The following is a 25360-nucleotide window of genomic DNA, read 5'->3' as shown; positions in this document are numbered from 1 at the left end:
ACAAAAAGAAAATGTTTTAATAAAAAAGTAAAATAGATAGAAACCCAAAATAAGATGAAAAAGTAAATCCATGTCCATCAGAAATAAGTAAGTTGAAGAACTGGAATGTGAACCTACTCACAGAGGATTCCAGACTCTGTGTAGTCGACTATTTATCTTTACCAGGAAATGGGAGAAGGAGAAAAGAGAGAGGAAAGAAAAGAAGTAGAGAGGAGAGATCATGCATGAAAATTAGAGAGATCAAGGCCTTTACTGAGAATGTAGAACCAACGCCTGTTTTCCCTAAGTTCCTCTTATTATGCCCAGAAGGAAAGAATGTATGTGAGTGAATAAAGGCAAATATTTCCTAGGAAAGCTTTGTGTATTCACTGATTGCAGGATTCAGTATTCTTATCCTCCCCAAATTGATCTACAGAATCCCAGTACACCTATTCTAACTTATTATTATATTAAAAAGAATCATCACTAGTCTTTAGAGAAATAAAAAAAATCACAATGAGGAACCACTATACACCTAGCAGAATGGCTAGAATTACAAAGAGTGAAAACACCACGTGTTTGGCAAAGCTATGGAATTCTCATACATTGCTGGTGGGAAATGTGAAAATGATACTATCACTTTGGAAGACAATTTGGCATTCTTCTAAGCTAAATATACACTTAACATGTAACTCAGCAATTCCACTCCCATGTATTTACCTGGGAGAAATGAATGCATATGTCAACACAAAGATGTATGTGTGAATGTTCCTAGCAGCTTTATTTATAAAGTGTAAACCTGGAAACAGTCCAAATGTCTATCAGCAGGTAAATGGATAAACAAGTTGTCAAGCAGTTGAATACCCCAAGCAATAAGAAAGAACAGACTGTTGATATATGCAACTGCATGTGTGTATCTCAGAAACATTACACTTAGCAAAGGAACCCAGACACAAAAGCATACATACACATTATACAATTCTATGAAATTTTGGAACTGACAGAACTAATCTGTAGTTACAGAATGTAGATCACTGGTTTCCTGGGTCTGGGTCTGGTTGACAGTGTTGGGAGTTTGATACAAATGGCAATTAGTGAGTTGATATGAAATTGCCTATACCATGATTTTTTGGCAATAACTTAGGTATATATATTTGTTAAAACTCATTGAACTATAACCTTAAATTTATTGAGTATAAATTATAACTCTGTGAAAATGATATTCATGTTTCCATATTGGAATTGTGGAGTTCTTTGTTTTGTTTTTGAGAGGGAATCTCTCTCTGTCACCCAGGCTGGAGTGCAGTGCTGTGATCTTGGCTCACTGCAACTTCTGCCTCCTGGGTTCAAGCTGTTCTCCTACCTCAGGCTTCTAAGTAGCTGAGATTACAGGCATGCACCACCACACCCAGCTGATTTTTTTTGTATTTTTAGTAGATGGGGTTTTACCATGTTAGCCAGGCTGTTCTTGAACTCCCAACCTCAAATGATGCACCCACCTTTGCCTCCCAAAGTGCTGGGATTACAGTGTGAGCCACTGCGCCTGGCCCCATATTGGAATTAATATTCAATTTATTTAGAGAATAGACTGTAATTTGCCCATCATCCCTGATAAATCATCCTGAAGCCTCCGTGCCTTACAGCTACCTAGTTAGCTTATTAAATATGCAAACCCCCGGGTCTCACCCACAGAAATCCTGATTCTTGGTCTGGTTGAGGCTCACATTCTAAAGTCTCCAAGTGATCACTCCTAGTCGATCTGAATGAGGGTGGCTGATAGAACACTTTAAGCAAATTTCTGTGGAATAGTGTTTTTTTTTTCTTTTGTAAGACATCAGTGTTTGCACCCTATAGAATCTTGCTGTTTTCAAACAATATTTTCCTCTCAATGTTGATGTGTTTCTCCTGAAAAGGCAGTGTAAGGTAAGATGGGGATGACATGCTTGTGCTTAGAATGACAGTGAGAAGCATAAAAGTAGTAATGAGAAGCCGGAATTAAGAGTACATTCTGTGTGTGGAAAATGTGAAAGGAGGCCAGGCGGGGTGGCTCATGCCTGTAATCCCAGCACTTTGTGAAGCTGAGGCAGGCAGATTGCTTGAGCCCAGGAATTCCAGACCAGCCTTGGCATCATAGTGAGACCTCATCTCTAGAAAAAAATTAAAAAATTAGCCAGGCATTGTAGTGCATGCCTGTAGTCTCAGCTACTTGGGAGGCTGAGGCTGAGGCTGGAGGATCACTGGATCCCAGGAGGTCAAGGCTGCAGTGAGCTATGAGGGTCCCACTGCACTACAGCATGGGCAACAGAGTGTGTTTCTAACAAAAGTAAAATGTGAAGGTAAAATATAGTGTAAGGAAATAAAGGAAATAGCAACTCAAAATTACTTACGTTAGCTTTTCAGAGACTTCATACTTTGCAGGAGTCTAAAGCAGGTAGACTCCTTCCTTATCGTTTCTTAGAAGTCATTCTGGACCAGATGCCTGTTTATAGAAGCATCACAGTGAATGTGGAAGAAACTATCATATTTCAGGATTATATATCCTCTTTTTTATACTGTGGGCTCCTTAAAAGTAATTCATTGCCTTCTGCATTTTTATCTTTCACCTAGCATATGGAAGGCTTTCAGTGAATATTAGCTGTATGAATTAGGACATAACACATTTTAGCAAGATTACTTCTGACGCAGTTCTTCCTAGACATGTGAATATTTTGTATGGCAAAATTCTTTATCTTACAAGAATTAGCATTCGGGAACTTTGTGAACACATCTGTCCTTAGCTCTTCCAGTATTCTTTGAAGAAGCGTGGCGAAGACATTATAATTGCACCAATAATCTTCAAGTATCATTTTAAAACTCTCATGGTCCTCTAACACAAGAAAATGAGACAGACATATTAATACTTCTGAGTAAGATTGAGGTCACCAGTGATTGAAGTGAGTTAGCCCAGGAACAAGCTGGCTGGCAGAGAAGGAGCTGTGTAACTGTGGATGAATAGTTGTAAATCTCTTCTTCCTGATGGAAACTGAAGATTTCCTAGGTCCTTCAGAACTTAAATCTGCTATCATTTTAAGCTGTCTACTTTCCCGTAAATCGCCTATGTGCTATTTTAAACTAATTTCCACCTCTTTTCTCTGCCCAGTGCCCTGACAATAATGAGGCAGATGTCCACTGAGGGCACCCCATGTATTAACTCATTTAACCCTCACAACAACCTTGTGAGAGAGGAATGTATGTGTAATCACTTCACATATGAGGAAACTGAGGCACAGAGAGGCTATGTAACTTACCCAGGATGGAACCGGGATTCAGGCCCACACAGTACTCTAGTGTACTAGGAAATGTAGTTCCTGGTCTAATGGTGACAAACTAACGTGTCGGGTCCACATTGCTAATACTGATAGAGATTCAGCAGTCAAAACTATAATCTTAATTAATAAAGCTAATAATTATAAACTAAATTCATATAAAATTAGAAAAGCACTTCCTACTTTAAACCACGAGCTAAGTTTTCTTGATTCATTTTGAATGGCAAGTCTTTTATTCTGAAAACTTTGAGGAATGTTGGATTTTACTGTAAACAAAATAAGTGACATTAATTTTCCATTATCCCACTACATTTCCTATTTATACAATTGAATTTCATACAAAGGATTTTTTCCAACAGGTTTCTGATAAAAGATTATATTAAATGTGTTACTGGAATTATTTTATTTTAGTGTTTTATTCAAATATATATTGTAGGGGAATATTTGTATTGATTGTGGCTAGGTAGGAGACCTGTTTTTTTCTTGAGACGGAGTCTTGCTTTGTTGCCCAGGTTGGAGTGTGTGGCACAATCACTGCTCACTGCAGCCTCAACCTCCCGGGCTCAAGCGATCCTCCGACCTCACCCTTCCAAGTAGCTGGAACTATAGGCAAGTGTAACCAATCTTGCCATGCTGCCCAGGCTGGTCTCCAACTCTTGGGCTCAAGTGATCTGCCCGCGTCAGCCTCCCAAAGGGCTGGGATTACAGACATGAGCCACTGCACCTGACCAGTTGGGAGAACTTTTCTTTGCTCTTGCAAGTGTTTTAGAATGCTAAAAGTATGACTTTTGTGGAAAAGTGGGAAGAGAGGTTACCTTTTAACATTACTTCTAAGCACCAAGACTTGAAATTTTTCTTCTCCAGTGGGAGGATCTTATTCAAGAGGGACTATGTGGGAGTTGTCCCTCTCCAGCGCTGATCTTGGCGAGCTCATTGCTGTTGACTTACTGAACTCTATGCTTTCCATCCCAAACATCGTTTTTTGTTTCATATTTTTATGTATCGACTTCATAAATCATAGTTGAGTGTTTTATGCTTTTTAGGAAGTTTGAATTTGCAATTCATTCGTCTGTTTTTATTTTAAAATATGCATAATGAGCTATATTATTTCTAGATACAAGCACTAGCAGTTACAATGAAGAGAAAATTAAGGTATCAGCTAAAGGACAAAAGAGTTTCAAGGTCATTGCTTTATGTCTCTTTTAGTTGATACGTTTTTTACTATTCTATTTGCCTGAGGGAAACATTCCAGGAAATATACTTCACATGCCTTAGAAGATCAATACTACTGTGGGAGAGTAATAGTAAACATAGACTGAGAAAAAGAAACATATAGGTTGCAATAATCCAGAAAAAAACCTTTTTGGGAATAAAACTTTTTTGGTAGTCAACTGAAAAAATATAGCTCAAATATTAGCATTTTCTTTAAGCAACAAATAAAGACATGATAAAAACTGAAGTATTAGGGCGTTGCTAAAACTGTGGACATCTATAGTCAATCTTTTTCAAGTTTCCCTTAGTTTATGGCCATGGAATAATAATCTTAGATATCTTCATTTACATTTGACAGAGTTTTGTTTTTATCATGAACGTATAATAAGTTATATAACAAGGAATAATTGTTTAGTTTACACACAATTTACTCAATGTGTTTATTCATCATGCACTTGATACATTAATTCCATATGAGTACAGTAGCCCAATGTGAGCAAATCAAACTTCTAAATTTTTAAATGATACATAAAATGGACAATTCTTGAAGTGCAGTTTATTATATATAGTTCAGATAATGTGAATGAAATGGATAGCCATGCAAAAAATACTAGTAATATTTTTTTGAAATTAAATATAATTAAACAAATAATGCCATCTTATTGACTTGAATGACATCAGCTAGTCAGCTTCAAATAGTTTCATATCTCACTGGATTTTCATGCATCATTTATTAAATAAATATATGTTTCAAAGGACAGTTGCTTATTTTTCTTTTTACTTTTGAAAAAGATTTTCTGGGTAATTTTGACAAATATCAAATATTATTTTTTTATTACCGATAAAATAAAACAAGTTTTTTGATGAGCTGAACATATGTGACATTTATAGTGAATTATAAGACCTGACAGAGTGCTGAGAGAGTGTGGCAGCATTGGAGTTCTGACAAGCTACAGCAGGAAGAACCAAACCAGAGGTGTTAAGGCCATGCTCTCTCAACAAAGCATCCAAGAAAACAAAACCTCTGTGCCTTTATCCGTCAGGGCTCTCCAGAGAAACGGAACCAACAGGATGTGTGATGTGTGCGCGCGCGCGCGTGTGTGTGTGTGTGTGTGTGTGTGTGTAGAGAGAGATTATTTAAGGAATTGGCTTACTTGATTGTAGGGACTGGCAAGTCCTAAGTAAGAGTTGATATTGCAGCTGGAGTCCAAAGGTAGTTTGGAGGCAAAATTCCTTCCTCCCTAGAGAACTTCAGGTTTCTTTCTTTCTTTTACAGCCTTCAACTGATTGGATGAGGCCCCACCCACATTATGGAGTTTAACCTGCTTTACTCAATGTCTACTGATATATTATTGATTACTTCTAAAAAATACCTGCACAGCAACATCTAGTATTTAACCAAAAACTGTTTACCATAGCCTAGCCAAGTTGTAGTAAAATACAACTTCTTTCCTGATTGTTTTTAATCAAATAGAATGAGAAGAAATGGGCTGCTTTTATCTTAAAGATAAGAGCCATTGGGAGTAGATTAATAAAAGCATTTCTAGATGATGAAGTTTGAGAAAATGTTAGAAAAATATAACAGTGGGTATTACGTATATCAACTTATGATGCCAACAGAAAATACATTATGGTCAGTTGTTTCCTTCAATGAATGGATTAGAAATGCAATGTGTGTCTATGTGTGTGTGGTGTGGCATATTGATGCACACAGTTTCCGTGTGCTACTGTATGGCATATTTATATTTAGAATTTCTTTTTAATATCCTCTTTCCTAGAATCCAAGGTGGTTTATTTTGATGGACAAAGTGCTCTGCTGTACAAACTTGATAAAAAACCTTTAAAACCAGTAAGGGACGTTATTTCTTTGAAATTTAAAGCCATACAGAGCAATGGAATTCTACTTCACAGAGAAGGACAACATGGAAATCACATTACTCTGGAATTAATTAAAGGAAAACTTGTCTTTTTTCTTAATTCAGGTAAAAAAATACTTGAACTTTTAAACCGGTAGTTTAAAAAAATCTGTTTACATGAAAGTACATTTGTTGGTACTCAATCTTTTCACAGTTAGATAAAATGACCATATAATTCATCATCTAAACCAGAACACCTTTAAGAAATAAAAAATACACAAGTGATAGTTACTCTGGGACAGTAAGCGCAAAGTAGAACTGCAATGAACAAATGTAAATGAAAGTTTAAGAGCATTACTAACAGATGCATGTAATATGTACATATCCTAAGTATGATTTCTGTAAACAGCCTATATTTTGACAAGAAGATCACCATATGTGTGTATAATATATATGTAGTATATGATTACACATATCATAAAGACAAGAATAGATCATTATAAAATTACGAGATAATGCTGATAATGAGGTTCTAAGAAAGAAAATATTTGCAGTGTAAATATAAATGTCATAAATAATAGAAAAAATAAATTACTAAGAAAAATTTCAACGAAGTGTAGAATTGAACTTAAAGAAATAAAAACAGTGTAAGGATGTTGTGTTCAAGATAGGGAGAAAGTGAGAAAACAACTCTGTAAGATGGAAAGTTGGATGCAAACTGTGATGCTCAACTAAAAAAGGGAAGCCATGATTTTGAACAGAAATAACTGAGTGTTTTTTTCCCTCTCCTTTTAGGCAATGCTAAGCTGCCTACCACTATTGCTCCTGTGACCCTCACCCTGGGCAGCCTGCTGGACGACCAGCACTGGCATTCTGTCCTCATTGAGCTCCTCGACACGCAGGTCAACTTCACCGTGGACAAACACACTCATCATTTCCAAGCAAAGGGAGAATCCAGTTACCTGGATCTTAATTTTGAGGTTCTTATAGATATATAGTGTAAATTAAATATAACCTGAAAAATAAGCTAACTGCATAGAGAAATGCCATTTTATAGTTATTCATAACTAAGTTGACTAATAGTAATAGGTATGTCTGTCCTGGTGCTATGAAACTGTTTATGCCTTCTAATAGGTCAATTTATTATTATAGATCATCTTTTCCACCTTGAAAGGAAGTAAACAGTCAGTGTTAGGTTTAGGAAATCTACAAATGAAGAAATATCAAAGCAGCAAGCAATGTTATTAAATGTATTCATTTGAATACATTCCATTTGAAATTTCATCTGGTATATTACACTTGTTGTGTGACTATGCAGATTCCTGGGGGATTTTTTTCTTGTCTTGGTGCAATCCTAACCAACATAGCATTATCTAGGATCACTTTGAGAAGTTAACAAGATATACACCAATAGATATATTAAATAACAAGAAAGTCAGAAGCTCACATAGAAACAATTTCCTGATATTTTTTAAGGCATTCATTCTTTTTGCAACCCATTGCCCATATGTATCTAAGCTACACTGTTAAATAGCATCTATTCTTCCCGTCCTTCACAGGACACCTTAAAGCATATGAAGGATCAGAACAAACCAGAAAAACTATGATATTTAAGTGACTTTGGCATATAATATTAAACTGAAGATACTAGTCCTATATCAGATTATTCAGTTTTATTACTTTAACCATGTAATAGCAAAAGATAATATCTAATGCAGAGGTTGGCAAACTATGGGCATCAGGCCAAGTTTGGCCATTTTTTAATAAAAATTAAAAGCCTGTTTTTGTTCAAAAGAGAAAGTTTTATTGGAACATATTCTCTTTCTTTATGTATTGTCTATGGCCACATTGGTACTCCAGTGTCAGAGTTGAGTATTGCAAAAGAGATCCTCTGACCCACAAAACATAAAATTTACTACATGGCTGAAAAATGTTCGATGTGGTAGAAAATGTGTGTTGACTTCTTCCTTTAAGTTTGTTCAGAACTGTCTGGTGCCAGAAATAAAGGTATTAACAGCTGCCACTATGATAGAACACTTCATTTGGAATTAGCAAGCATGGAAATATAAGATAATGGGAATGGATTTGTGACAATTAGTACTAGAGCTATTAATTATAGATGCTTTAAACACGTAATCCGAAAATCACTAAACAATGTTATTTATGTCATTTTTCTTTCTAAGATCAGCTTTGGGGGAGTTCCGACACCTGGAAGAGCACGGGCATTCACACGTAAAAGCTTTCATGGCTGTTTAGAAAATCTGTATTATAATGGAGTGGATGTTACCGAATTAGCCAAGAAACACAAACCACAGATCCTCATGATGGTAAGGAAGCCTAATGGGAAGGAAAGAAAAAAGGACATTTTATCATTTGCATTTAAAAATTATTCATGTGAGGTCTCCATTTCATATAATATTTTAAGAATCAACTCTTACTTTAACAGCTGCCCATTTAATATAGTAATTTATTTTTATTTTGTATTTTTATTTTTTGAGACAGAGTCTCCCTCTTGTCTCCCAGGCTGGAGTACAGTGGCACAATCTCAGCTCACTGCAACCTCTGTCTCCCGGGTTCAAGCAATTCTCCTGCCTCAGCCTCCTGAGTAGCTGGGATTACAGGTGCCCGCCACCGCGCCCAGCTAATTTGTGTACTTTTAGTAGAGATGGGGTTTCGCCATGTTGGACAGGCTGGTAATGAACTCCTGATCCTAGGTGATCTGTCCACCTCAGCTTCCCAAAATGCTAGGATTACAGGCATGAGCCACTGTGCCCGGCCATTTTTTTGTTTTGTTTTTTTTTGGAGATGCAGTCTTGCTCTGTTGCCCAGGCTAGAGTGCAGTGGTACAATATTGGCTCATTGCAACCTCTGCCTCCCGGGTTCAAGCCATTCTCCTGCCTCAGCCTCCTGAGTAGCTGGGACTACAGGTGTGTGCCACCACGCCTGGCTAATTTCTTTTAGTAGAGACGGGGTTTCGCCACATTGGCCAGGCTGGTCTTGAACTCCTGACCTCAGACAATACACTTGCTTCGGCCTCCCAAAATGCTGGGATTACAGGCATAAGCCACCATACCCAGCCTAATACAGTAATTTTTTATTATGCATAAAAAGTTATAAAGTAAATATGCCTGTTGGGACATAGTTGTTTCGTTTTTTTTTTTTTTTTTTTTGAGATGGAGTCTTGCTCTGTCGCCCAGGCTGGAGTGCAGTGGCTGGGTCTCAGCTCACTACAAGCTCCGCCTCCCGGGTTCACGCCATTCTCCTGCCTCAGCCTCCCGAGTAGCTGGGACTACAGGTGCCCGCCACCTCGCCCGGCTAGTTTTTTGTATTTTTTTAGTAGAGACGGGGTTTCATCGTGTTAGCCAGGATGGTCTCGATCTCCTGACCTCGTGATCCGCCCGTCTCGGCCTCCCAAAGTGCTGGGATTACAGGCTTGAGCCACCGCGCCATGAAATAAAATAACTTTCTATTTTTACATGGAAATCAGAATGCATGTGTCTCACGTGTTTTAGGTGTTATTATTCACAGGAGACCAATTATTTTGCAATGGCAATCCCTAATGCTCTATTCCCTAGTCAACTGGAAATACTTCCAAATCAGTTAATAAACTTCTTTCAATGTTTAAAGTTTGAAATATCTAAGCTGGGGTTAAAGGGAAAGCTCCTGTTTAGTTGTCAGTGTCTCTCAGAAGCACATCATGGGAATATTCATTCGTATTGTTGTAAAAATGTTTCCTTTCCTGTTTTGTGCTGGAGGAGTTGGCTCATGGGTTGCAGGACCAAAACCTGAAAACATCTCTGACTCTGTCACCAGGCCACACGATGAATACATCACTTAGGTTAGCATGAGAAAAAGGGAAAAACAGCTGTGAAGCCCATGAACTTTCCAAGAAGGTAAAGGAGAAAAAAAAAAAACAAAGATGGGTTTGAAGTCTAAGTTCTACTATGAACAGCACCATGCTGAGATCATAAAAATGAAAAATACCATCAAGATACATGAAAAAGGAAACACCAAAGGGAACAGTGATAACAAGACTCCACAGAGCACAGCTTCCTTTGACAAGATGAAAAAGAAATGAAAAGAGGAAGGAGATAAATGGAACAGCCCTCTACCTAAAGTTTCTGTCCGTGGAGAAACTGACATTTAAGTGCTGCTCAACTGGAAAAAGAAAAAAGACCCGGTTATTGAAGTTGGCTTTATTGGAGATGCGTTACTCAGATACAAATGCGAAGATGTGTTTGGCCAATGGGCATCCATGTCAAGAAGCCTAACCTAACACATTCTGAACATTAAGCTACCTTTTATCTGCCAGTCCTTGGTGTTCAGAAGAATCCCTCCTCCTCACCCTAACTTCTATGAGGCTATTTCCAAATATACTGTCATTGAGGCGAATACGAGTGAGTTGGGCCTTATGACACAAGGAGACAAGACTATTTGAGGAAAATAGACACAGGTTTTCATATACATTTCATGTTATTCTGAATTCCTGATGGGTTCACTGATGGAATTATTGAGTATAGCCAATAAGGAGAACCGCAGTTACACTGGTATTTCTGGGTTCTGGATATCATCCTCAAGAAAACTATTTACTAATTACATTGAATGAGGTTATTAAAATGTGTAAGGTTCACACAAAAACAAAAAGACAATTCATTCCAAATTGTGCATATGGATATATAATGTTATTTATGGGAATTCCATTTTGAGAATTACTACAATTTTATGTGTTCTGTATAAAAACAGGAAAATAGTTGTTCCAATATATAAAAGGAAAACATTTAAAAATATATTTTGTTGGCAAAATCAGTTGCCAGAATTCATTCAGTCGACTACCAAGCACTCCTCTGTGGCAAGAAGCCCTGCCTGTCTGGTGTATGTAGCAGGCAGCTCCCCGTGTAAATGATGAGGGCAAGAAACATGCAGCTGATAAAAAGATAACATGTACTAGTCCAGTGATTACATGTGTACTACGGATCAGCGCCAGTTACTTGTAAGCTTTTGGTATTCAATTCGTTACAGCAAATGTTTTCTTTTTAAATTTTCTTCTGCAAATGTTTTCTTGTAATGAAAACTATTTCCCATTCAGCAGAATTACAAAAATAGTCAAGAAGAAATGTTCTGATTGATGTATACAGTTATAATGTATATTAAAGATTATAATAAAATGATAACTGAATTATATCCATTTCTAAAGTACGTTGTGGCAGAATTTTTTTTAAACATGATATCTTTTTGAAAATTGTTTTACTGCTGGATCAGTGTGGTTCTTAAACTTGGCTTTATCTTGGAGTCACCAGAGGAGATTCAAAAGATACAGTTACCTGGATCTACCCCCAGATATTGGGATTTTAATTGGTCTGCATCTGCATCTGGCGATTCAACTGTTTAGCTAGGTTTGAGAGCCACTACCCTATATTATCTGTCTTGCTCCAGTAACATTCTTTTTCTAAAATCATATATAGTATGTTAATATAAATAAATCCATGGAAATTCCAAGTAAAATCAGAATTGCTGGAGTTTTTCTCTGGAACTGAAATTCCTATGTGTGAATAATGCCCAAGAATTGCTTATTCCTTTCACCAGCCAAACAAAGCAAAACAAAAACATTAAAAAGCCCAGTAAGATGTTGACTTACCAGATATTAAAACATACTAAAAGCTGCTATGCTAGAATCAGTATAGTAGTGGATAGGAATAGAGAAGAAAGAACAAACCTGAGATCTCAGAAAGATTCCAGTTGATGTGCAAAGTTATTAGTAATAAGGACTGTGGCTCAATTCAGTGGAACAGGGATCATTTCAGAAATTCTGCCGGAAGAAACAAGTGTCCATAAGGCAGAAAATAAGCATGATCATTATCTTATACACACTAAGAATAATATGTAAATTAAGGAGGACGAGAAACAAACACAACAATCTTAAAGAAAATCTATGAGATTGTATGTAGGACCTAAGGTAGTATGAAACTTTCTTAACAAAGACTGGAAACTCAGGAGCTGTAAAATATAATAGAGACATAATTGACTATATAAAAATCAATGTTTTCATGCTAAAAATACTACATGCAAACATTTTATGTAACTATTAGATCTGAAAATCTTTTGAAAGACTGTCAAATATAATTTTCCAACAGCTAAAAGTATGACCCATGCAAATATCAAATAAGCATGTGTCAAAGATTTAGTCAATTCATTAATTAATGAGGGAACCAGTAAAATAGTAAGCTGGTTCAAAGGAGATTTTGAGGATTGTGTAGGGAAGACCAAATGTTGCTCAGGAGAAAGACTGAGAGTATAAAAATGTCCTGTTATTTGCTGTATCCTCAGGGCTAGCACAGGGCCTGGAAAATGGTTGGCACAGATTAAACTCCTGTTGAACTAAAATTATACTAAGACTCCTTTACTAATGCTGAAGAAGTAGAGAAGTGGAGAATTTCTCACATACACACAGAAAGCCACATGGACGTCTGCCCAATTATAATAATACTTATCCTGAAAGAGAAGATAAATGTCATTCATAGATTTCAGCTTTAGCGGGCAGACTAATTTATAAAATCCTGGATTGATAAAAAGCCTTGTACATCTTTGTAAAATCTGACTTTAATTAGATAGAAGCACCACCTGTAAGGCTGTTCAATGTGCTCTTTTGTTTTATTTATAGGGAAATGTGTCCTTCTCATGTCCACAGTCACAGACTGTCCCTGTGACTTTTCTGAGCTCCAGGAGTTATCTGGCTCTGCCGGCCAACTCTGGGGAGGACAAAGTGTCTGTCACTTTCCAATTTCGAACGTGGAACAGAGCAGGACATTTGCTTTTCGGCGAACTTCAACGTGGTTCAGGGAGTTTCGTCCTCTTTCTTAAGGATGGCAAACTCAAACTGAGTCTCTTCCAGCCGGGACAGTCACCAAGGAATGTCACAGCAGGTAACAGTTGTATTCCCATAAACCTGACGTATCCACATGAAATCATTTGGTAATGAGTGAGTGAGGCAGTGAGATGCTCGATGCCCCCACTAGAGGAAGAGATTGCTGTTTCCTTTTAGACCGTTCCTGTGTGGCACACACAGCCGCCACTAAAGTGTTCTTTTGACCAAAATGACTGTATATGAGAAATATGAAATGCATATTTCTGCAGATGTACCTTCCCATATACAAGGAAAATATGTAATACCCTTAAGCTCCATCCTAAAGAACTAGGGTCAGGACCTCATGGAACAGACAACACCCAGGGGCATGTTCCTCTCCTGTCCTCACTTCTTTCCCTTCTCCGCCCCGCCTCTCCTCTTAGGGTCTGTGCACAAATATTCGATACATAGTAGGCAATTGATAACTATCACCTTATAGTGAAAGATGCTGGCAAATACCAAGAGTTCTTACTCTTTTTTGATAGCTGATTAGTTTTCTGGGATAGCCTAGCACCCTGGAACAATCTCAGCTCCTCCACTTACTGCCCTTCTGAAATGCAAATCACCAAGCCTCCTAAACCTCAGCTGTTTTCACTTGTGAAATGGTAACCCTCAGATCTCCTTTGCAGGGAGAACAGTAGGAAGGAAGTCTGATTTTATTAGCATAATGCCCACCCCACACACAGGCCTCTCATCCCCTCTCCGTCAGGGCTTGTTTTTGTTGGGCAAGTGCTTTGCCATCCCTGCTAGGTTAGGGGCTCAAATCCCACGAGGCCGGACTGAGTAACAGTAGATGGGAACTGATCTCACATGCAGTCCGATGTGGGCACGTTTGTTGACTACAGAGCTGCTCGATTGTGATGACTGGATTTGCACACGGGAGGAGCGCTGGGTCCTAAATCAACATTGTGCCTAAACTGGCATCAGAACCAAATGGGGGCTTTAAAAGAAAAAAAAAAAAAGCGTGATCTGAAAAAGAAGGCACAGATGAAGAGGCTGACTTCTGCTTGAGACCAGGGGATTATCATGCTCAAAAACAGATTCCTTTTGGCTGTAAGAGGCACACGTGACTACACTGCTGTTAAATGTTGTGGTATGAAAGCAAGACCTGTGAAGAAATTCAGAGGGCGGGACCTTATCTCAGTACTTCTGGAACAATCAGGCAAGCCCTGGGTGTTAGAATCTGTGGCCACCTCTCACAGGTGTTTTAGGGGAGATAAAACAGATATTCAGAGGGGATGTATATTTTTTTATCATTTAGAAATGCAAACCTATTTTCCGTTTCTTCATGAATAAGATTTTTTCCAAGAAAGGTTAAAATTGTGACTCACACACAGATACAAAATGAACATATGTCAGAGATTTTCTTTAACTCATTAATCAATGAGAGAACCAGTGTTAGGGAAATAAGATAAAATCGCCTACCAACATAGTGAATCAGTTTCACAAGGTAGAAAATAAATAGTCTTATTACAGAATAAGTATTAAGCCAGACTGTGATGCACATTTCAGGCAATCGCCAATGTGACTGCAAAGACAAATTTCATCCATTTATATAACCAGACAGATACAACCCATTACATGTTCTAAAGATAAAGGACAACTTGTCCTCAAGTAAGAGGACTTGACAGCACCATTTTGCTACACAGCCCATCTTATATTCACCTGGTAACTGGGGAGGCACACTCCTTTATACACAGGAAAACTAAACTCCTTCATGTCTCTTTGACAAGTGGAGCCAGGCACCTATGTTAAACTCCCAGGGAGATAAGGAGTTAGGAGCACTACCTTTCTTGATGTTTACATTTCAAAGAAATGTCTCCAAGGTCCTGAAGAAAACACTTCTGGAAACAAGAAAGAGGCTAAATAACGTTTTTTGTTGTTGTTTTTGTTTGTTTGTTTTAAGATTTTAAAGATGTACAATTACAAGTTTTCTGAAAGAAATGCTGTAAGGAAAAAAAGTGAGTGAAAGTGTGTATCCCTTTTAGCACTAACAAAGTTTTTGTTTGTTTGGTTTGGTTTGTGTTTACCCTTACACCAGTAAGGCCAGTTTAAAGAAGTACCACACATTTATAGTCAGAAAGGAGATACTGAGATGCAAACCTAGCAGAACTTGTCAGTATGCACAGGGAAAGGCAAATCCCTTCCCTGTACACACTTTGCATCTCTATGGACAAGCATTATTTGCATTATTATCAATGTTCTGCAAGTTAACTTCTGTCACAACACAGCTGTAAAGTAACCCAGTCCAAGATGATGGTTTACAATCCTGTAATGTCAGCTAATCTTTCCATTGAAAATACATCCAGTAATCTCTTTTCCCCATTTCAAAGACCACCCTCAATTTTTTTCCTACAGTAGTTGGTTCAGCTTTACTGCTGATGAGTTGCATATATTCTGGATTCAATGAGGTGCTGAGCAAGCACTTCGTCCAGTTCTGGGTTGCACAATAACTAGAATTAAATATAATTAAAGTTCTTAAATCTCATCAGGATTTTGCTTTAGTTCATGCCTTTGTGAGTATGATATTTTGCCTCTGCCGTTAAAATGTTGTAGTTGTTAACAAGAGATCATCTTCATACTCAAATGTGTTTAAAATAACATCTATGTTGTGGGCAATTAATTTAATAACTTCTCATAAAAATATAGATTCCACTGTATCTGATTTTCTTGTGCATAAACTATGGCCAAAGGCCAAACACAACCTAATAGAAAACAAAAGGGAAACAAATGTGGATGATAGACATGAAAACAATTACACAAAGATCTGCTTTTATTTGTCAAAAGACATTCTTAAAGAGGGCACTTTTTGCAGTTATAAAAAGAACATGTCAGAGATTTTGTTTAACTCATTAGTTTATGAGGGAATCGGTAAGATGTTACAACAGGTTCAAAGAATCAAAGATACGTAAGCAGTAAGCTGCAATGATTTTATGCATCGTGTAAAACTGGTTTATTCCATGGGATGGGGTAGAGGAACCAGGAGGATGATCAATTGTATTTCTACCAGATGAAATTCATTTGCATGTCTGTGGACAATAATCATTTGCCTGCTTTCAATATTCTACAATTCACAGGATGATAAATGTATTCAAAGAAGGGGCCAAGCGTGGTGGCTGACGCCTGTAATCCCAGAACTTTGGGAGGCCGAGGCGAGCAGATCACAAGGTCAGGAGATCGAGACCATCCTGGCTAACATGGTGAAACCCCGTCTCTACTAAAAATACAAAAACTTAGCCAGGCATGGTGGCGGGTGCCTGTAGTCCCAGCTACTCAGGAGGCTGAGGCAGGAGAATGGCGTGAACCCGGGAGGCGGAGCTTGCAGTGAGCTGAGACCGCACCACTGCACTCCAGCCTGGGCGACAGAGCAAGACTCCATCTCACAAAAAAAAAAAAAAAAAAAAAAAAAAGAAAAAGAATTCAAAGAAGGTAAAAGGCACGGAGACCTGCCGAATCATATAATCCTCGAGACTGTGTTTAGACAGTGCCTAGTTTTACATTGAAGACATCCAGATTCTTGGTTGATTTTAAAGAATAATTTATTTCCTTACACTTTATTATTACTTCTGCTTGTTTCATACATCACTGAAGGTTAAAATGGAAAGCTAAAATTTTAATGTAAATTTTTAATTTTTAAGAAGTACTACATTTGAAATGCTAATAATATACTAACTTCACATAAATGCATGTTAGGAAGAAAAATAAATCAAGCACAGTCATTTTAATAATATACAGGTTTCCTAAGACTATCAAGTAAAATGTTAACTTTATAGGAAAATTTCTATTAGTCTAAAGCTTATTATGATATATGTAACTTCTGAAATAGTTTTGATCTTCATGTAATTTTAAACTTCAGTGCAATGTTAATTTAATAGGCCTCATGAAGCTAATCTTATTTTTAGACCATTTATTGGCATGTATCTTTGACATATTACCAAGTAAAAGAAAACACAGAATACCTCCAGTGATTTTAAATACCTTAACATTTAAATTTACCATCAAAGACAATTCATTATGTTACCAAATTATTTCACAAGATTAATTTCATAATTACTACTAAGAATCATAAAATAATGTGGATGTGAATGTAAATATATAAAAAATACTGTACATATATAAAGTACACTTCCAGTTCTTTCCTAAGCATTTTTTTATCAAATCTTAAATATGTTTTATTTTATTTTATTTTATTATTTTATTTTATTTTTTTGAGACAGCGTCTCACTCTGTCACCCAGGCTGGAGTACAATGGTGTGATCTCAGCTCACTGCAACCTCCGCCTCCCGGGTTCAGGTGATTCTTGTGCCTCAGGCTCCGAAGTGACTGGGACTATAGGCATGTGCCACCACACCAAGCTAAATTTTTGTTTTTTAGTAGAGATGGGATTTCATCATGTTAGCCAGGCTGGTCTCGAACTCCCGACCTCAGGTGATCCGCCCGCCTCTGCCTCCCCAACTGCTGGGATTACAGGCATGAGCCACCATGCCCAGCAAATAGTAACTTTTAAAAGACAGCATAATAATATCTATAATCATAATGTGTTAGTTCAGAAACACATGAATATATGTTAAAGATTTTAATTAATCAGTGAAGAAACCAGTAAGATGTTACAGTCAGTTCAGAGGAGAATTCAAAGTACTACACATACAGGCAGATAAGAAATGCCAAAATGAATTACAGACAGAAATGAAATGGTCCAGTAACCAACTGCACCCCACCAGGCACAAGTCATTTGCATTTCTATGGGTACAAGTCATTTTGCATTACTATCAGTTTTCTACAATTTACAGGGCTGTAAAATAGCTCAGACAGTGAAAGCGGGGTTTACCTTAATTAATGGGTGCAGTAAGCCAGACATCCAGTGATCTTTCCCCCCATTTCAAATCCTGTTGCATCCCATAAGTATGTACAATTATTATGTGTCAACTTTTTCTAAGAAAAGCTTTTCACAGTCATTCTTGACATTTTTTATCAACTCACTTTCTTGATTCTTGTAAAATATTTTTGCTAGATTCAGTGAAGCAAGTAAGTTTTGCATTTAAAGATTGAACCAAACTGTGTTGTTTTTATCCCATTGTAAAGGCTTCTAATGTATATATTTGATAATTAAATTCTAGTTACTTTAAGCAAATTATCAGAATTTATTATAGTGATTCTTCAGAAAGAGTAATATTTTTATTCATGTATTATTGTCATAATAAATGAAATTTTTAAATTAAAGATAGGTGGTTAATTTTTTCTCAGTGATACACTGAATATATATATATACCACTCTTCTCTGACTTATTCAGTGATCTGAATCAAATTGTTTTCAAGTGTTTACAGAGCTCATAATTTAGAGTTGTCTCTGACTGATTATATTTCCTCCAGGTGCTGGATTAAACGATGGGCAGTGGCACTCTGTGTCCTTATCTGCTAAGTGGAGCCATATGAATGTGGTGGTGGACGATGACACCGCTGTTCAGCCCCTGGCGGCTGTGCTCATTGATTCAGGTGACACCTATTATTTTGGAGGTAAGAGAAGGCAACTGAATGACAGTGGCAGTGGAACCACTTTTTATCTTTATTGCTTTGCATTTTGAGTTTCTAGTCAAATTTAAACCAAGTTAATACTGAGAAATAATTTATCTTTAGCTATGAAATTAATACCTTTTGAGTTTGTAAAAAACAGGAAACATTTAATCAATTTTTCTTCCCAATACAAAAATAAGTATCTGCAGAAAGTTTACTTCCTGTTTAAATAACTTGATATTTTCATTTAACATTAAAAGAAAATATATTTGAGCTATACGTAGTAAATAAGTGAAAACTTTCAAATGTCAATATCATATTCATATCTCTACAACAGATAAATCCATTTATACTTCTAACAGTTAACTTGTAAAAACAAAACAAATCATATTGTCTAAAGTCATTGGCTTACATAAAAGATTACTTATATATTTAAGTCTATATCTAAATATATACTATTGAATCATTATTAGTACACAGCTCAGTTTATAGATAGATAGATGGATAAATATTTTTTACAAGGAAGAGTAATAGGAAATACACTGATTATGAAGTACTTTCAAAACATTGACAATAATAAATATTAATTAATAGGAGACAAGCATATTAAATGAATCCAGTATAATTGGTGTTACACCGGTACAAAGTACTGAATGTTTGCTTCCTCCCACCCAGATTCATATGTTGAAATCCTGACCCCCAAAGTCATGGTGTCAGGAGGCTTTGGAGGGTAATTAAGTCAGGAGGGTGGAGCCCTCATGAATGGAATTAGTGGCCTTATAAGAGAGGCCCAAGAGAACTCCCTTGCCTCTCCTGCCATGGGAAGTTATAAGGAGAAGACTGTGGTCTATGAAGCAGACACTGCATCTGCTTTGTCTCAAACTTAGACTTTCCAGCATCCAGAACTGATAGAAATAACTGTTTGTTGTGTAGGCCACTCTGTTCATAGGATTCTGTTAATAGCAGCCCAAACTGACTATGAGAACTCATAAGCTAAATGGAAACAAGTGGATCTTTTGATTATAAAGGAAGTTTGGATTTTTTAAATTAAAAGAACCACTAGGAATAACAGCAAAACCCTGCTATGTATTCTAGAATGCTCCTGTGAGCCCAAAGATGAGGCTTATATATCCGGAAATCACAGTTAAGAGAAATAATCACGTGAGAAAACTTGTCACATGGGGGCATGGATGCCTGTACATTAAAGCATTCTGTTATCATCTCATATCACCACATATATGATAAGAAAACTTATCCTCAATAAGAAAGTTTTCAACTAGGTAAGAAATTCCATGCTGGACACAGATATAGAGAGCCACTTTGCACTGTACCTAAACACTGAGGTGTTACGGAGGTAACTTAATTACTTGTAATTCTTACCGGAAAGGTAAATATATTCAACCTTTCTTAGTAATAAAAATTGTATGTAAACAGAAATATAGATCTAGTAATAGAAGACTTGCTATATACATACAGTCCTATACATTGCATTTTACCTCATCAGTATTTGTGGTGTTTCACAAAGAATATGTACTTTTCCAAATATACAGTCACAGACATTCAAAGACTTCACTGAGCTGCCCTCTGGCACACACTGTGTATTTAAATTATTTAAGAAAATTAAAATGGCCTGAGGAATCTCTGAGCAGACAAAGCCTTGTAAGTGGTCTTAACTTTGCTTGATTTACCAATATAAGCAAAACTTTTAACTTGAGCTATTTCTTGTAAATGGCTTTAAAAAAAAAAAAAAGTCAAACTTAAGGCTAACCAATCAGAAGCCACCAATTAACTTATATAACTAGAGACTTTCCAGCAGGATCAACCAAGTAAGGCAATTGTATAACTACAACCAGTGAAAAATCTGCTCCTGTATTACCTTACAGAAGCTGGCCCTTTTCGTTCTCTTGAAAGGGTCTCTGAACCAGTTCCCATTTGAAGCTGCTTCAGCAGTGATTGATGAATCACTGTTTTGTGCCTCCATTACCTTTTATTAATGGATACATTTATATCTCTAGTTGGATGCTTTTTCCTCTAAGCAGACACAAAGTAAACCTGAAGAGCTTAAGATTTTTATTTTATTTATTTATTTATTTATTTTTTTGAGACAGAGTCTCGCTCTGTTGCCCAAGCTGCAGTGCAGTGGCGCAATCTCGGCTCACTGCGAGCTCTGCCTCGTGGGTTCATGCCATTCTCCTGCTGCAGCCTCCCGAGTAGCTGGGATTACAGGAGCCCACCACCACACCTGGCTAATTTTTTGTATTTTTAGTAGAGATGGGGTTTTCACCATGTTAGCCAGGATGGTCTCAATCCCCTGACTTTGTGATCCACCCACATCGGCCTCCCAAAGTTCTGGGATTACAGGCATGAGCCACCGCACCAGGTCAAGATTTTGAGAATTAGTTAATGCCTTGATTTATCTTGAGTGGATAATAATATAAGGAGTCCTCAGAAAAATGTAGCCATGCCTGCCAACCTTTTCAGAAGAGCGAAGTTAGCTTAAGGAATAATCACTGGTCCAAGGTCATTAGTGATCTGAGAAATTTCACGTGCTGAGGATGATGCCAAATTCAGGGTTTCCAAGTACGAGTACCAAGATAGCTCCTATACCTGCTCTCAGCCATATGTGGTATAGACAATCATCTCAACAAAATTTTTCCAAACCAAGTAGAGAAAAACAGTAAACAGAACAGAGAGGATGGGACTAAAATCTATCCCTCCTTTAGGATGAGGGCTAAAATCTGCATGACAGAAACAGATGACAAGAGTTTGATCTACACTACTTTGTTTTCACAACTGCTAGCCCAGATGAAATAGGTCCAGAAACTACTGAAATAAGCAATAGAAAATCTCAAACATTACAGTCTTTGACAATGTGTATTCATATATATTCCCATTTCCTTCAGAAAATACGTGATGCTTCTCTTTTTTTTTAAACTTATTTTAGGTTCAGAGGTATATATGTGCAGGTTTGTTACACAGGTAAATTGCATGTAATGGGGGCTTGGTGCACAGATTATTTCATCACCCAGGTAATGAGCATAGTACCCAGTAGGTAGTTTTTCGATCTTCACCCTCCTCCCACCCTCCACCCTCAAGTAGGTTGTGGTGTCTATTTTTTCCTGCTTTGTGTCCATGTGTGCTCATTATTAAGCTCCCACTCATAAGTCAGAATACGTGGTGTTTGGTTTTCTGTTCCTGTGTTAGTTCACTTTGGATAATGGCCTCCACCTCCATCCATGTTGCTACAAAGGACATTATCTCATCCTATTTTATGGCTACATAGTATTCCATGGTATATATGTACTATATTTTCTTTATGCTACCGTTGATGGGTACTTAGGTTGATTCTATGTCATTGCTATTGTGAATGAACATACACATCTATGTGTCTTTAAGGTAGAAGGATTATTATTCCTTTGGGTGTGTACTCAATGGGGTTGCTGGGTCGAGTGGTAGCTCTGCTTTAAGTTCTTTGAGAAATCACCAAACTGCTTGCTGCAATGGCTGAGCTAATGTATAACCCCCCAGCAGTGTATAAGCACTCCCTTTCCTCCACAGCTTTACTGGCACCTGTTATTTTTTGCCTTTTAAATAATAGCCATTCTGACTGGTGTGAGATGGCATCTCATTATGGTTTTGATCTGCATTTATCTCATGACTAGTGATGCTGAGGAGTTTTTCATATGCTTGTTGGCCACATGTATATCTTTCGAAAAGTGTCTGTTCACATCCTTTGCCCGTTTTTTAATGGGGTAGTTTTTTTTTCTTACTTGTTAATTTAAGTTCCTTATAGATTCCAGATATTGGACCTTTGTCAGATGTATAATTTGTGAATATTTTCTTCCAGTAGGTTGTCTGTTTACTCTGTTGATAGTTTCTTTTGCTGTGCAGAAGCCCTTTAATTAGGTCCCATTTGTCAACTTTTGTTTTTGTTGCAATTGCTTTCGGTGTCTTTGTCATGAAATCTTTGCTTTGTCCTATGTCCAAAATGCTATTTCCTGTATTTCCTAGGTTATCTTCCAGAGTTTTTATAGTTATAGGCTTTACTTTTTTTTTTTTTTTTTTTTTTTTTGAGACAGGGTCTCACCTGTTGCGCAGGCTGGAGTGCAATGGCACGATGCAGCCTCAACCTCCCAGGCTTAAGAGATTCCCCTGCCTCAGCCTCCTGATTAGCCAGGACTACCAGCGCGTGCCACCAGACTCAACTAATAATAATTATTATTATTATTATTTGTAGAGATGAGGTCTTGCTATGTTGCCAGGCTTGTCTCAAACTCTGAGACTCAAGCTGTCCTCCCACCTCACCCTCCCAAAGTGTTGGGATTATAGGCATGAGCCACTGCACCCGACAGGTTTTACATTTTACTCTTTAATCCATCTTGAGTTGATTTTTGTATATGGTGTAAGGAAGGGATCCAGGAACTGCTTATGGTTAGCCAGTTATCCCAGCACCATTTATTGAATAGGGAGTCCTTTCCCTATTGCATGTTTTTGTCGACTTTGTCAAAGATGAAATGGTTGTAAGTTTGTGGCACTATTTCTGGGCTCTCTATTTTGTTCCATTGGTCTGTGTGTCTGTTTTTGTACCAGTACTATGCTATTTTGGTTACTATAGCCTTGTAGTAGAGGTTGAAGTTGGGTAACGTAATGCCTCCAGATTTGTTCTTTTTGCCTTGGATTCCCTTGGCTATTCAGGCTTTTTTTTGATTCTATATTAATTTTAAAATAGTTTTTACTGGTTCTGTGAAGAATGCCATTGGTAATTGGATAGGAATAGCATTGAATCTATAAATTACTTTGGGCAGTGTGGCCCAATATGGTTAAAAACCATATTTATTATTCCTGTCCATGATTATGGAATGTTTTTCCATTTGTATGTCATCTATGATTTCTTTGAGCAGTGTTTTGTAATTCTTGTTGTAGAGATCATTCACCTCCCTGGTTAGCTGTATTCCTAGGTATTTTATTCTTTTTGTGGTAATGCGAATAGGATTACATTCTTGATTTGGCTCTCAGCTTGCATGTTGTTGGCATATAGGAATGCTACTAATATTTGTACATTAATTTTGTATCCTGAAACTTTACTGAGATTATCAGATCAAGAAGCTTTTGGGCAGAGATGTTGGGGTTTTGTAGTTATAGAATCATATAATCTGCAGACAGACAGTTTGACCTCCTCTCCTCCTATTTAGATGTGTTTTATTTCTTTCTCTTGCCTGATTGCTCTGGCTAGGACATCCAGTACTATGTTGGGTAGGAATAATGAGAGAGGGTATCCCTGTCTTGTCCCAGTTTTCAAGGGGAATGCTTCATATCTTTTGCCTATTCAGTATGATGGGTTTGTCATAGGTGGCTCTTATTATGTTGAAATATGTTCCTCCAATGCCTCGTTTGTTGAGGGTTTTTAACATGAAGGGATGTTGAGAAAATACCTGATGCTTCTCTAGAGACAAATATATGAAAGCAAACAACATTTCATGAAGGATTGAGGAATATTTTGTGGCAGCAAGAATGACTCTCCAAGATGCCCTAATCCCTGAAAACTGTGAATATGTTACGTCACATAAGGGATTTTGCAGATGTAATTAAGGTTGCAGACTTTAAGATAGGAGATGATCGTGATTCATGCAGTGGGCTGGAATGTAATCACATGAGCACTTAAGAGATTTAACTTGGTTGGAGGCAGAAGAGACACAGAAGAGAGGTGTGGGTGAGGCGAAGCCAGAGAAACTAGAAGCAGAGAATGTCTCTCTGCAGCATTGCTGGTTTAGAAAATGAACTGGGCACCATGAAGAGCGATGCAGGCAGCCTGACGCTGCTGAGAGGCCCCAACTACCAGCCGGTGATGAACTGGGACCTCACTCCTACAACTACAAGAAGATGAATTCTGCTCTAACCTGCATTTGCTTGGACACACGTTCTCCCCTAGAGCCTTCATTAAAGAGCCCAAGAGCACCTTGATTTTGTCCTTGTAAGACTATAAGCAAGGTCATCATTCCAGCCCTCCCACACTTCTAAAGTGAGAGATAGTAAGAGAATGTTTTAGTGATTGGTTACAGTGATGATGAAAAGCTGATACACATTCCAGCCTCCATCACATCCATTTACAGACATTCCCATTCAGTTCTGAACCCTTGGACAATGGCCAAAAAAAAAAAAAAAAGGTTTTCTCAAACACACCCTGAGAATATATATGGCCCTGAAAGAGAGAGAGAGAGAGAGAGAGAGAGAGAGAGAGAGATGGCCAGGCGCGGTGGCTCACACTTGTAATCCCAGCACTTTGGGAGGCTGAGGCAGACAGATCACCTGAGGTCAGGAGTTGAAGACAAGCCCGGCCAACATGTTGAAACCCTGTCTCTACAAAAATACCAAAAAAAAAAAAAAAAAAAAAAAATTAGCCGGGCATGACGGCAGGTGCCTGTAATCCCAGCTACTTGGTAGGCTGAGGCAGGAGAATCACTTGAAAAACTAAACTAAAATATAAATAGATACACACACACACACACACACACACACACACACACATACACACACACACAAAGAGAGTAGTTTCAACAGAAAGTCAAAATAGCCAACACAGTTTCTGTGTTTTGTTT

The 25360-nt window shown here is 37.5% G+C and overlaps 1 protein-coding gene across 1 annotated transcript in view; it reads left to right on the top strand.

The window, feature by feature from the left end:
• The window catches only part of LOC103219917 (contactin-associated protein-like 3), a 234107-nt gene that overhangs the window by 128622 nt on the left and 80125 nt on the right, over positions 1-25360 (top strand). The window contains 5 exon segments of the mRNA XM_073021415.1: positions 6275-6478; positions 7148-7332; positions 8536-8679; positions 13011-13272; positions 18624-18767. Of these exon segments, the coding sequence (XP_072877516.1) occupies positions 6275-6478; positions 7148-7332; positions 8536-8679; positions 13011-13272; positions 18624-18767 (939 nt within the window).

This window comes from Chlorocebus sabaeus, chromosome 12 (genome assembly GCF_047675955.1).
Source record: "Chlorocebus sabaeus isolate Y175 chromosome 12, mChlSab1.0.hap1, whole genome shotgun sequence".
NCBI lineage: Eukaryota > Metazoa > Chordata > Mammalia > Primates > Cercopithecidae > Chlorocebus > Chlorocebus sabaeus.
The sequence above is the reverse complement of the archived record's forward strand: the minus strand, read 5'-3'. Positions and strand labels throughout refer to the sequence as shown.